Source organism: Octopus sinensis, linkage group LG14 (assembly GCF_006345805.1).
Source record: "Octopus sinensis linkage group LG14, ASM634580v1, whole genome shotgun sequence".
Taxonomy (NCBI): Eukaryota; Metazoa; Mollusca; class Cephalopoda; order Octopoda; family Octopodidae; genus Octopus; species Octopus sinensis.
The window spans coordinates 7,411,573-7,425,858 of record NC_043010.1 but is presented as its reverse complement, the minus strand read 5'-3'; the positions used below and the strand labels follow the sequence as shown (position 1 = coordinate 7,425,858).

Genomic DNA, 14,286 nt, shown 5'->3' with positions numbered 1-14,286 from the left:
GCACGATCTTTGAACTTTGTGCTTCATAGAAGCAATGATTGGTGTCTGAGACTTTTGGGATTGTGCTGTGCTTGAGAGGACCCATCAGTTTGGGAAGAAGACCCCTCAAGCAGAGCAAAATCTCAGTCATGGCAGATACCGGTGTCACACAAATTGGCAAGATGCCAGCAGCACATAAAAGCACCCATTACACTCTTGGAGTGGTTGGCATTAGGAAGGGCATCCAGCCGTAGAAAACCATGCCAAATCAGACTGGAATCTGGTGCAGCTTTCCAGTGTGCCAGCCCAGTCAAATCATCCAACCCATGCCAGCAGGGACAATGGTCATTAAATGATGATGATGATGATGGTGTATATATATATATATATATATATATATTTCAAATAAAATCAAAATCGGAACACAAAGTACCTACGATATATATATATATATATATATATATATATATATATGCTCATGGGTGATGATGCCATGTGAAAATCACTCATGCTAGTGTCACACAGATGCATCCCTTCTTCTGTAAAGTCGCTAGTATTAGGAAGGGCATCCAGCTGTAAAACCCATGCCAAAACAAGTATGGAACCTGGGCAGCTCTTTGACTGCCCAGCTCCTCTGAAACAGTCCAACCGATGCCAGCATGGAAAACAGGCATGAGATGATAATGATGATGATGATATATATAATCTGTATGTCTGTATCTGTGCCTTTGTCCTTGTGTTTGCATTTGTCCCCTTCCAGTGTTTGACAACCAGTGTTTGTTGGGTTTAAAAGACCTATAGAATAAAAACCAGGAATAAAAATAAGTGCCATGGTTGATTTGTTTGACTTAACCCTTTTGATACCAACCAGTCTGAAACTGCCCCTGGCTCTGTAGTACAAATGTCTTGTTTTCATAAGTTCTGAATTAAAATCTTCTACCAAACCTTAGTCACAATTTATGTTCCTAACACTAGCTTAATGATAACTAAGTTAGTTTACTAAATTGTTTGTTATATTTAAAGTAATTGAAACAAACACAGAGCATCTCAACAGAAATAAGGTAACAAAAGGGTTAAAATATATAATAGAGAAACAATTCTTAACCCTTTTGATACCAACTTGGCTGAAACCACCTCTGGCTCTGTAGTACAAATGTCTTGTTTTCATAAGTTCTGAATTAAAATCTTCTACCAAACCTTAGTCGCGATTAATGTTCCTAACATTAGCTTAATGATAACTAAGTTATTCTACTAAATTCTTTGTTATATTTAAAGTAATTGAAAGAAACACAGAGCATCTCAGCAGAAATATGGTAACAAAAGGGATAAAACCCTTCAAGGCAGTACCCCAGCATGGTTACAGTCCAGTGAAATGATACAATCTCTATATATTTAAAGCTGAAGTTGTCTGTGTATGGCAGGTTTGGTAGCCTTCAACTAACACTATCTCCTCCAAGACCCTGCAGCACAAGCTAACTAAAATTGAGAGTATGATAGAAGAAGGCTTGCTCTTCCTTCCGTAGAAGAAAAAATTCAAATCGGACCATGTTAACACCAAAAATTATTTACATCAAAAAGGTGCTTTTTTTCTATGAAAATCCCTATTTTTTACGATTTTTTTACTGCTGTGTCGCCATTTTTCAGTGTATTTCAACCAGAAAAATGTTCACTTAAAGAGAATAACAAGCTACATAATGCAAAACTTTTACTTTTCGAAAATTCTAATTCTAAAGGGTCGAAACAAACCCGTGCAACGCTGGGCGATACTGCTAGTTAAAAGATAAAGATACTTGTAATTTAAATCTGAACTGAGAATGAATGAATGAATTCAACTTGTCGGGACTTTATCTCCAGAATGATGCTTACAAGATAAATTAGATAATGTAGTACTATTACTCTTTACTCTTTTACTTGTTTCAGTCATTTGACTATGGCCATGCTGGAGCACTACCTTTTAGTCGAGCAAATCGACCCCAGGACTTATTCTTTGTAAGCCTAGTACTTATTCTATCGGTCTCTTTTGCCGAACCGCTAAGTTACGGGGACGTAAACACACCAGCATCGGTTGTCAAGCGATGTTGGGGGGACAAACACAGACACACAAACACGCACACACATATATACACATATATACATATATACGACGGGCTTCTTTCAGTTTCCGTCTACCAAATCCACTCACAAGGCTTTGGTCGGCCTGAAGCTATAGTAGAAGACACTTGCCCAAGGTGCCACGCAGTGGGAATGAACCCGGAACCATGTGGTTGGTAAGCAAGCTACTTACCACACATCCACTCCTTTGCCTATGATACATGTATGTCTGAATGGTTATAACATTAAATGATATTATTGGATGTCTGTGTGATAATGGCATTAGAGCATGTAGGGTAAGTACAACATTGGTATTCCAGAAACTTTAGTTCCAAAGCTTTTCCAGATAACTTATATTTCAATACCAGGGGGTGTGGGGTTACCTTGACCAACAGACTATATTAAACAAATATTAAATTTACTTAAATAATTAAATGCAGTACAGATACCTGCACATTGGTATAAATGATACAAGTTTATTAATACTGTACTGTGCAAAGTACTAATTTGGCAGTCATGAGAATTTGTAAAAAATTCTGGACCATCATTTCCAGGAAGTCAGTGATGGACCTGTACTATGATACATGTATGTGTGTGTGTGGTTAAGACACATTAGACGACGTAGTCTAATGGCAGAGGTATGGTTGTTTTGGCTAAGATGCACTAGATGATATAGTGCCATGATAAATGTATAACTGTGGTTAAGATGTGTCATAACTACACAGTCACATATGAATTATATCAGTACAATACCAAAACTATCTTAACTACACTTACATGCTTATATCATTACTCACACTTGTGACAGAGAACTAATGTGATTAAACACATTAGTACTATGATACAGGTATGGCTGCATTGTTAAGACCATTAGACGATGTAGTGCTATGATATAAGCATGTCAGTGTGGTTAAGATAGTTTTGGTATTGTACTGATATAATCCATATGTAACTGTGTAGTTATGACACATTAGATAATATAGTGCTATAATATATGTATAACTGCATATTTCAGACATTAGGATAATATAGTCTCAATGTAAAAGTATGGTTGTGTAGCTAAGATACATTAGACAATATAATGATATGATCAAAGTATGCTTGTGTGGCTAAAGCATGCTTGATAATATAGTACATCTGAAGGCACATGGCTCAGTGGTTAGAGCATCGACCTTACGATCGTGAGGTTGTGAGTTCAAATCCTGGACCAGGCTGTGTGTTGTGTTCTTGAGCAAGACACTTTATTTCACATTGATCCCTCCCCCCCTCTATTCCCCCCTTCCTTCTTTCCTCCCTCCCTCCCTCCCCCCTTCGTTCGTTCGTTGTTCATTTTTTACATTAGTTCATTCCTTAGCTCCTTTGTTCTTTCCTTTCTTCTTCCCTTCATCCTGTCTTGGAAGCCTTGGAAATGGTCACAGGCAGAGCTCTTCCTCTGATTAAGCAATAAAAATTTGAAGACATTCGTATACACACACATGCATGCATGCACACACACACACACTCCCGCTCTCTCTCCCTCCCCCCTCTCTCTCTCTCTTGAAGAGCAAAGAAAATATAAATGTTTGGAATATTGTTTCTGGGTTATCACAACATATTAAAATGTCTTTTACAGAAACAAAAAGGTTGTAGAATAAGTTTAATATAATTAATATTTCATTTTAATTATTTTAGATTAAATTTTTTGGAAAGTGTGAACCAAAGGAGATTTTTCTAAAAAACACAGATTTACATAAGTAATATAGAATTGAATAGAGACCAGGGTGAAGCTGTACAGATTGTTGTAAAAAAGATAGATTTCATTGTGAAAAATACTTACGATATTTTATCCATTTATTTTTCAACAGTGTAGAGAAAGGTGCATTCTAATATTATATATATATATATATATATGCAAGCATGTATGTATGTATGTATGTATGTATGTATGTATGTATGTATGTATGTATGTATGTATGTATGTATGTATGTATGCATGCATGTATGTATGTATGTATGTATGCATGCATGTATGTATGTATGCATGTATGTATGTATGTGTGTATGTATGTATGTATGTATGTATGTATGTATGCATGCATGTATGTATGTATGTATGTATGCATGTATATTCATGTGTACATATGTATATATGCATGCGTGTATATATATATGTACACACACATACACAGGCATACATATATACATATATATCTGTATTAGTATGTATGTTTATATATATATGTATATATATGTGTATATATATATTTATATATATATATATGTATATATATATATGTATGTATATATATATATATATATATATATATATATATATATATGTGTGTGTGTGTGTGTGTGTATATATACACAGACTCACACAGACATACATAAAAATGTACATTTGTTGTTTGTGTGATCGTAACATTTTGTTGAATGCTACAGCAATGAGAAAACAGGAAATTCATGTAATTAAATCTAGTGTAGAAGAAATTTTGTTTTGTAAAGTCAAAACCGATATCTTGAATAATAACTTTTTTTTTCTGCACATTTCTGAAACCCATTATTATTTCATTCACATCTAGATGCTTTGCAGGAATATCAAATCAACCCCCAGTATTTAACGGGTACTTTAGTTTAGCAGACCTGTAAGGACGAAATGTCAAGTTTGACTTCTGTTTTGTTATAATCCCATATACATCTAGAATGGTTTATAAGAATATTTAGGCACAGCTATCTTGTTAAGAAGATTATTTCACAACCAAGTGATTTTGGGTTCAGTCCCATTTTGCAACAAGTGTCTTCTACAATAACGCTGGGTCAGCCAATGTCTTATGAGTGGATTTAATAGATGGAAGATGTGTGGAAGCACATCATATATATGCATGTGTGTGTGTGTTTAAATCTGTTCCTTCCTCTTCTGCTTGACAACCATTGATGGCTTGTTTAACTCTTTAGCATATCAAGTGACCATATCTGACCCCAAAAATCCTACTTGTTTTATTGTCAAACTGGCCAGATCTGGCCTCTCAGACATCCTCTACAATGTTGTCCTAAAGGTTAGCAATCACATCATCAAAACCTCGAAGCAATGAGATAATACATGGTTAATTCAAAACAAAATTAATAAATGTGCATTACATTTGACAGCAATCTGAATGCTAAAAGGTCAATCCCTGTCGCCTAGTTATTCAGCAGAAAGACCAATAGAAGAAGCACCAGCCTTGTAAACAAAATGAGTGATTTGTTCAACTAAAGCCCTTCAAGGTGGTGACCCAGCATGGCTACAGTCTGATGTCTGACACAGGTGAACGATAAAAGATTACAGAAATGATTGCAATATTTTACTAGCACTTTATTTTGTTGACCCTTGAAGGATGAAAGTAAAACTGACTTCAGCATTACTGGAGCTCAGAATGTTAAATGCTGCAACAAAACACCTCAAAGCATTTTGTGAAAAGCTCAATTGATTCTGATAATCAATTTCCTTGTCATGTCATGATATTGATTTCCTGCATCTGTGATGATGATGATGATGATTATGATAATGACACAGGTGATAATGGTAGTAGCAGTGATGATAACAAGGAGCGCAAATGTTTTTATTGGATTGTCTGGAAAGTTCATGCCAATTTTATAGTAGCTTACCTTTCGACTTATTTTAGAACATAGTTGAGTCCATAAAATAGGATTTGACTACACCTCCATTTAGAGCACAGTTTAAGCTATCTTTTCGTGCAAGAAGGTTTATGTTCCTATAACCTATGTTATTTCTGTAACCCTTTAAAATGGAAGATAAGAAAATTCATTTTTGGCACTTGATGCTTTGGGAATCAGACAAAAATTGCTGCAGCTCGGCTGGGATGTGTTACCCCACCCTCCATATTCACCAGATATTGCTCCTTCAGATTTCCACTTATTCAGGTCTCTGCAGAATAGTCTTAATGGTAAAAATTTCAATTTCTTGGATGACGTAAAAAGATACTTTGATAAATTCTTTGCCGTGAAACCACCTCAATTCTGGGGAGAGGGTATTTTCAAGTTAATGGAAAGATGGAGACGCATTGTGCAACAAAATGGTTCATATTTAGTAGATTAAAAATGTAATGGCAAGAATTTATTGACCTTTTACTTTCCTTGAAAAATCGGCAAGAACTTTCTGGACAACTCAATAAAACGGGAAATTTGTATCAAAGAACTAAAAGCCATCTCAGACAAGTTAGTTACAAAAGAGTTAAGCCAAATTCAATCAAACACCCAATCTCATGCCCAGTTTTATACCTCCATGTAACATCTTGAGTGCCTTTAACAGAGGCCACTCTCCTGCAAGTATTTAGTTTGAGAATACCTTTCTTCCTACTTCTCACTAATCTTGGAGATTCTATAAGTATCATAGACACTGCCTTTCCTTCTGGAGGAAAGACAAAAAAAAAGCAGATTATTTAGAAAAGGGAGCAGATAGAAATATTTCAGTGAAGGTGAAAGTTTATTAAGGAGCAGAGTATTTGAGTGTGGTAACGAATACATTAATGATTGTACAAAACCACCTTGCATAAATACCAAGTTATGTACAATATATATATATTATATACCTATTATATTATTTTCAAATTTTGGCACAAGGCCAGCAATTTCGGGGAGGGGGTAAGTCGATTACATCGACCCCATGCTCAACTGGCACTCATTTTATCAACCCCGAGAGGATGAAAAGCAAAGTCGACCTTGATGGAATTTGAACTCAGACCATTTATATTAAGATCAAGCATAAACAACTTAGGAACTCCATAAGTTTTTAAGGGGATATATTGTTTAATCACCAGATCTACTAGAAATAGCAGTAAAATCCTCCTTGACCCTTTAGCATTCATATTATTCTGTCAAGTATGATTCATATTCATTCACCTTGTTTAGAATCGATCATTCATTACTCAGTAGCTTCAAAATTCAGATGATGTGATTGTTTATCTTGAGAATAACATTGTAGGGTAGGTGAGAGAAGCTGAATCTGGCTGGTTTGAACATAGTACAGGGTACAATATTTGGGCCTGTTATGGCTGGTTGAAATGCTTAACAGTTAAAAACATACTTTTCCACAGTGGCTCTCAAATAATGTGCACTAGTGTTGCCTAAAGAGTATCTAGGTAGATCTTTAGAAATATATAATTTAAGACTATTGGTAATTCATGTGTTGGAAAATGTGTTATTCATAATTTTGTCATAGACAAGTAAGATTAATAATACAGGTTATACAATAGCTTTCTTGCTCTCTCTCTCTCTCTCTCTCTATATATATATATATATATATATATATATATATATATATATACATATATATATATTTTTTTTCTTTTCTTTTCTTCTTTCTAAATCTGTAAGTTTAAAACACTGCAGCCACCACCACCACCACCACCACCACTGCAGATCAGACCCGCCAGTAACAGTGAAAATGAAGACACGGTCTTCTTTTATCAAAACTGGAATATATAAATATACTAGTGTTTGCATGAAATATGGATCTTCTCTGTCAGAGATTTACTACTGCAAGCCAGTAAAATAAAGATTTAATGAATTGATTACCAATTTCACATGTCCTCACCAGTTAAATATTTGCTAAAGATAAATATTATATATAATGACTCACACACACACACACACACACACACATATGCATATGTATCTTCTATCTCTTGTGTTAGTCATTGGACTGCAGTGATGCTGAGGCACTGTTTTGCTTCAAGTATTTACACAAACAACTTCTTCCAAAAATTTCTTCTAATCTCCAGCTTTGAAATATATATATATATATATATATATATGTGTGTGTGTGTGTTTGTGTGTGTGTGTGTGTGTGTGTGTGTGTGTGTGTTAAAAAAAGATTGGCCAAGAGTCCAAGGATCTTAAAATTTCACTTGACCCAGGGGCTTTCTTAAATTCCAAAAATCATGTATTGGGTTAGTGTTCTCATGAGAGAAAATTCATGTTGAAGGCATGGAATTCCCCACTTGTTCACTAGTGAATGGAAATCGTACATAAAGTAATGCTTTTCAGACAGAATTGGAACTGGTCAAAGAGAAATATCTCCAACTTCAAAGAATTTTGTTTCAGGGTGTTTTGTTTTTCAACCCTGGCTGACCAAAACTGTAATCTTAACTCCATTAGTATAAAGGTTATGTGCCTCTTCTAGCAGAGTTGATGTGTCACCTATATTGCTAAAAGCATAATAGACACAAAACCAATGGTAACCAGCCATAACCAACAACTACATTAAATATTACTGTTCAAAAGAATTTCCTTTTGGACGTATGAACAACTGATCGATATATACAGAGGGCACAGATTTCATGAAGATCGTGATCACTGGGGAGGTGACATGGGTTTATAATCTCTGCTTGATGCGGTTGGTCATCTTGAGTGAAAACGAAAATCCGATGAATGCACACAACATGTCTGTACTCTAGGAGTTGTTACTCCAGGAACTGATATAGCCACCCAGCATGAAAATTTTCACACATAACCAAGATGGGTGATGTTACCTCCCACTCAAACGATTTCGTCCATGCAGCATTAGTTTTGGCGAGAAAAAATAAAGACAGATACTTTTTGAATGCAGCTCATATATATGATGAGATTCTTTTATTTTCCATCAACCAATCTACTCACAAGGCTTTAGTTGATCCAGGATTACAGTAGAAGACATGCCCAAGATGCAACACATTGGGATTGAACCCAGAACCATGTAATATGTATCTATATCACGTGATCACGTGACCGACCAGTCCATCAGATGTAATTACACATCGTTGGTCACAATGCATTCGCATTGTTTTAGCCTTCGAATGACGCCACCCCGCTGGCTAAGCGAGCAGGCCAACAGAAGAAAGAGTAGGAGAAAGAGGGGTGAAAGAGTACAGCAGGGATCGCCACTACCCCCTGCCAGAGCCTCGTGGAGCTTTTAGGTGTTTTCGCTCAATAAACACTCACAACGCCCGGTCTGGGAATCGAAACTGCAATCCTACGACCGCGAGTCCGCTGCCCTAACCACTGGGCCATTGCGCCTCCACATGTATCTATATATACACCAGAAACATCCTCTTCATCCTTTTTACATCTGCTTTTCCATGCTTGTATGGGTTGGACAGACTCTCTCCAGCATTATGTTTTGCCCTTTGTCGTATTTCTTTGTCATCTCCTTTATGAGGTATAATTTCTTGAGATCAGTTTTCAGTTTTTCTCTCCATGTCTTCCTTGGTTTTCTACCGATTCCTTCCACTTGGATCTCCTTGCACTTCTTTACCCATCTGTCATCATTCATATACATCACAGGTCTATACCAGGTGAGCTGGCAGAAACGTTAGCACGCCGGGCGAAATGCCTAGCCGTATTTCGTCTGCCGGTACGTTCTGAGTTCAAATTCCGCCGAGGTCGACTTTGCCTTTCATCCTTTCGGGGTCGATAAATTAAGTACCAGTTACGCACTGGGGTCGATGTAATTGACTTAATCCCTTTGTCTGTCCTTGTTTGTCCCCTCTGTGTTTAGCCCCTTGTGGGTAGTAAAGAAATATATACAAGATTCCAGTTATGCCCATTCTGTCACTCATCTCATCTATACCACATCGTTTAGGCATATTACTATTATACTTCCGGCATTTGGTGCTTGCTTCATTTCTGTACTATCTTTACATGGCCTTTGCTCAAAGAAAGATTCCCCTTGTTGCTAGCAGAAGTAATAGCACTCTGAATTTTTCCCATCCTCTCCTTATTATGACTATCCTGGTCTATAATAGAAAAGAATGGTCTATAGTGCTGCACATTAAAATTTAACCCCACACCACATGGCTACAAGTTAAGCTTCTTAACCATAGTCTTTTCTGTATCCATATTTTGACATATATTCTTTTACCAACTTGTTGAAATTTAACTGAACCAACAATGTCATTTCTATCTACATTTTTTATTCTTAATTCATAAGTTTATTTTTAATATTCCACAGTGCACTTATAATCACTAATACTTGCTCACCCAAATCTTATTAATCTTAACCTTAATTTTCTATTTTACCATTGAGAGAAAAAAAAATGCCAATAATTTAATAAATATTTCTTCAGCTTCTTGTAACTCTTTGTAGAATAAAAACACTTGAGATTGTTATGAATAAATTTTCTATTTTTATTTTATCTTATTGTTTCTTTTTTTACCAAATTAACACAATAGTCTTTGATAAAACAGAAAATGATTTGAAATTGAACCAAAGCCATCCTGAAACTGATAGATTTTTTATTTAAAAAAAATATTAGTCTTTTTTACAAGACAAATGTTCGATGATAGGAATATTATCTTGAGATAAAAGACCTGTTGACTTCCTTCACTAGCCCCTACTTAACCCTTGTCGTCGTTGTTGTTATCATCATCATTTAACGTCTATTTTCCATGCTGGTATGGGTTGGACTAATATATGGTAAAATTAAGATAACCACTAAAATTATCATCTGTTGTATAAGGAACTTGAGTTTAATTTTCACTTTACCTTTTAAAATATTCCATTTTTTTCATTTTTATTTTGAGTCAGATTTATTGATCTATCTTTTGTTTTTGCTTTTGTTTTCTACAGGCCTTAAGACTTGTCGACCTGGAATGAACCAAAGTCTCGACAGAAGGACTTTGCCTCAAATATTTAGTGGGAAAAAGAATTTAAGCATTTCTTCTCAACATGCTAACAAACTGGATACTGACACTCACTGTAATGATATAATTAATTTAAAATCTGCCCAGGCCCTTTGCCGGAATTCTGAATTAGCAGCCCAGTCTCGGAGTTTACCAGTCAAGAACAGTTTCACCACCTACAGTAAACCTTTACCAGCGATACCAAAGCTACCATATTCCTAGACTTCTTAGACTTGCACTAGCAAGAAAATATTCAGGTAACAATGATAAAAATATTTTGAATATTCAGCAGACTTTAAGACAAAAAAAAACACATTATTTTCATGTAATTAGAGACCTGATTCCAACAAATCTACCTAAAAACATTATATAACTATACAATTTAACAACCCATTCATTATGTATTCTGTTTCTTATTGAAAATAAGAAAATGTTTTTCAACCATTTTAACATTAAGAAAAAAGTTCTAGAGAATCTGTTTTGAAATGTATATTAGGGAAGTCTAAAAATAAATTATAAATCTTCAACAGGCAAAAAAGAAAAAAAAACAAAGAAAGAAGAAAAAGAAATATTAGAAAAGAAATTGTCCAAAATTTCTACAAGTTATCAATTATAAATTCTACTCAAAATTGGAAATGCACTAAAGAAAAAAACAAAAAGAAAAGGAAAGAAAAAGATTGACATGTGCAGGCTTCAATATAGATTTATTTAAATAACTAAAAAAACTTGTAAAAAAATGTTTGAATCATTGTCCATTTTATAAAATTTAAACTTTTCAAGTATTTAACATTTTCTAATTTTCAGAAATTTGATGTTTTGCTTGTTAAAAAAAAATGTAATTAATCATATTTGACATTGTTTTATAATGAACTGATATTCAAATTACTACTACACTAATTGACTTACCGTTATTTATTAACAACCATTACATACATATTTGACTCTTCTTGGTGTTAAATCAATCTGATGGTTTACTGGTAAGTCACAATACTTTGGTATTTGTGACCATCCATTTGTTCAATGAAGAGTATCTCCACTAAAGGGATTTTCAACGATAGATAAATTTCCTTCTCATATATGGACCCTGTATGAAAATAAAAAAAACCCAATTTGATAAGAAAAATTATCAAGTGAAAGACACAAAAATGAACCAAAAACAATTGACTTATATGATTTATATCTTCAATATTGATTTAAACAAATGTTGTGGATATGCATGTATATTTGTGTATATTTATACCAAAGCTATTTTTTATTAAAAAGTTTCAAAGTCCTTCAGTGCTGTCATCAGTTTTAAATTTTAAATTTTAAATTTAATAGCATGTAGCTGACTGAAAAATTAATTCTCATAACTGTGAGATAATTAAGAGATAAATGATGGAAGTTATGCAGATTGGCATATTTCATTTTCTGGCCCTCACTCTTGGTAGTGTTGGTGGTGGTGGTGATGGTGCTGGTGGTGGCAGCAGCCGGGTGGTAGTGGCAATCAATCTTCAAATCAAAACAAGGAAATGTTTACCTGAATTTTTTATGTTGCAGTTATTATCTGTTGATTAAAACACCTGACAGAAGAAGTGTTAATGTTTTTGCAGTGGTGGGGTTAGATTTTCAGCTTAGAATCCACAGAGCCAGAACAGATCAGATACAGGCAACCTGTCAAGCACTCTAACAATTCTGTCAGTTCACATTTCTTTATTAACCCTAAAAGGATAAAAGGCAAAGTTGATCTCAGTGGGTATTTAACTCAGCGCACTGAATGTTGGAACAAAACCCTCAAAATATTCTGTCCAGCTCTCTATTGACTCTGCTGATTCACCACTCGTATTTGTAGTATTCAACAAGGAACATTGGTTTGTTAGATACCATTCTGTGAAATTCATTTTTTATTCTTTTTCTTACCAAAATTCACAGTTATCCAAGTAGATGTTAAGCATGACTAAAAGCTTAAAAAGATTGCTTCACAATTATAATGTTTGTGGAATTTTGGACTGTAGCCTCAGTTTGACTCATACTTGAGAACAGTATCGCACAGACAGAAACAGAAACGGGGAGGAATCTCATCAGGTGGAATGTACCTGTAATTAAAAAATTTTGTCTTGTTCCATATTGTGTCACACTAATTTAGCCCCAAAATTACCTTGACCCTTTAGCATTCAGATTACTCTGTCAAATGTAATGCTTCTTTATTCACATTGTTTTGAATTAACCCTTTCGATACTAACCTGGCTGAAACCGGCTCTGGCTCTGTAGTACAAATGTCTTGTTTTCTTAAGTTTTGAATTAAAATCTTCCACCAAACCTTAGTCACAATTTATGTTCTTAACACCGGCTTAATGATAATTAAGTTATTTTACTAAATCCTTTGTTATATTTAAAATTAATTAAAAGAAAACAGAGCATCTCAAAATAAATACAGTAACGAAAGGGTTAATCAAGCATTACCTTGTAACCCTGAAATTTTAATGATGTGACTGTATATTTTTAGAATAAACATTGTAGGCTAGTGTAAGAGGCAGTTTAAACATAAAACAGGTAGAATATCTGAGCTGGATATGGTTGGATTAAATGCTAAAAGGTTAAATGTAGCCGTGACTGTGGAATACTCAACTATTTACATGTTAATTCAATGAGTTGGTAGTTCACTTGATTGAGCATCTTACTAATCCTCATTGAATCAAATGGTAGATTGATCCAACATCCTCATGCACTGATTTCTCTGAGTTAAGGCTCATTTTCATTTTTTACCTTTATTACTGGAGTTTACATGCAATACTTACTTATAATCAGTTTTAGAATTCTACTTAAAATAATTTTTTTTTAATCTGGTGACACTGTAATATTTTAATATCCTTTAAAGATATGTGAAGGATCTTGTTTCCAAGATATGTGGGCTATTTGTGGAAGTGAAGCAATTACCATTGACACATTAGACATCGTAGAAATCTCAACAGCGACACAGACGATGTAGTGTAGATACATAAATTTACTAGGTAAGTATATTTTTCATGTTCAGGATGCTTTCATATCCTGCTTTATGACTTCAAATGCACAAACAGACAAATGCACATGCTAACACTCATAAGTGCATGCATATGTATATGTGTATATGTATATGTGTATATGTATATGTGTGTGTGTGTCTATACATGTATGTGAGAGTTTCTTTGATGGTTCATTGAATGTATGTATGTGTGTTCATGTACATGTGTGTGTATATATATATATATGTATGTATGTATGTATGTATATATATATATGTATATCTATCTATCTGTCTGCCTGTCTGTCTGTCTGTCTGTCTATCTATCTATTTATCTATTTATCTATCTATCTATCTATCTATCTATCTATCTATCTATCTATCTATCTATCTATTTATCTATCTATCTATCTATATCTATCTATCTATCTATCTATTATCTATCTATCTATCTATCTATTTATCTATCTATCTATCTATCTATCTATCTATCTATTTATCTATCTATCTATCTATCTATCTATCTATCTATCTATCTATATATATATATATATATATATATATATATACATACATATGCATGTGTATATATAATCACA

The 14,286-nt window shown here is 34.2% G+C and overlaps 2 protein-coding genes across 8 annotated transcripts in view; both read left to right on the top strand.

The window, feature by feature from the left end:
• The window catches only part of LOC115218737 (protocadherin-18-like), a 96,102-nt gene extending 84,300 nt beyond the window's left edge, over positions 1 to 11,802 (top strand). The window contains exon 4 of one of the 2 annotated variants that reach the window (XM_029788634.2): positions 10,655 to 11,802. In XM_029788634.2, coding sequence (XP_029644494.1) covers positions 10,655 to 10,929 — 275 coding nt within the window. In that variant the 3' untranslated portion in view covers positions 10,930 to 11,802. The remainder of the gene's footprint in view (positions 1 to 10,654) is intronic. The other variant, XM_029788636.2, reaches the window with a different exon arrangement.
• LOC115218743 (protocadherin beta-15-like) overlaps positions 10,853 to 14,286 on the top strand; it is a 319,818-nt gene continuing 316,384 nt past the window's right edge. For 5 of the 6 annotated variants that reach the window (XR_005001782.1, XM_036508589.1, XM_036508586.1 and 2 more), the window contains exon 1: positions 13,569 to 13,697. The gene's annotated coding sequence lies outside the window, so the exon portion shown is untranslated. Of the gene's footprint in view, positions 10,965 to 13,568; positions 13,698 to 14,286 lie in introns of those variants that run through there. The other variant, XM_036508588.1, reaches the window with a different exon arrangement.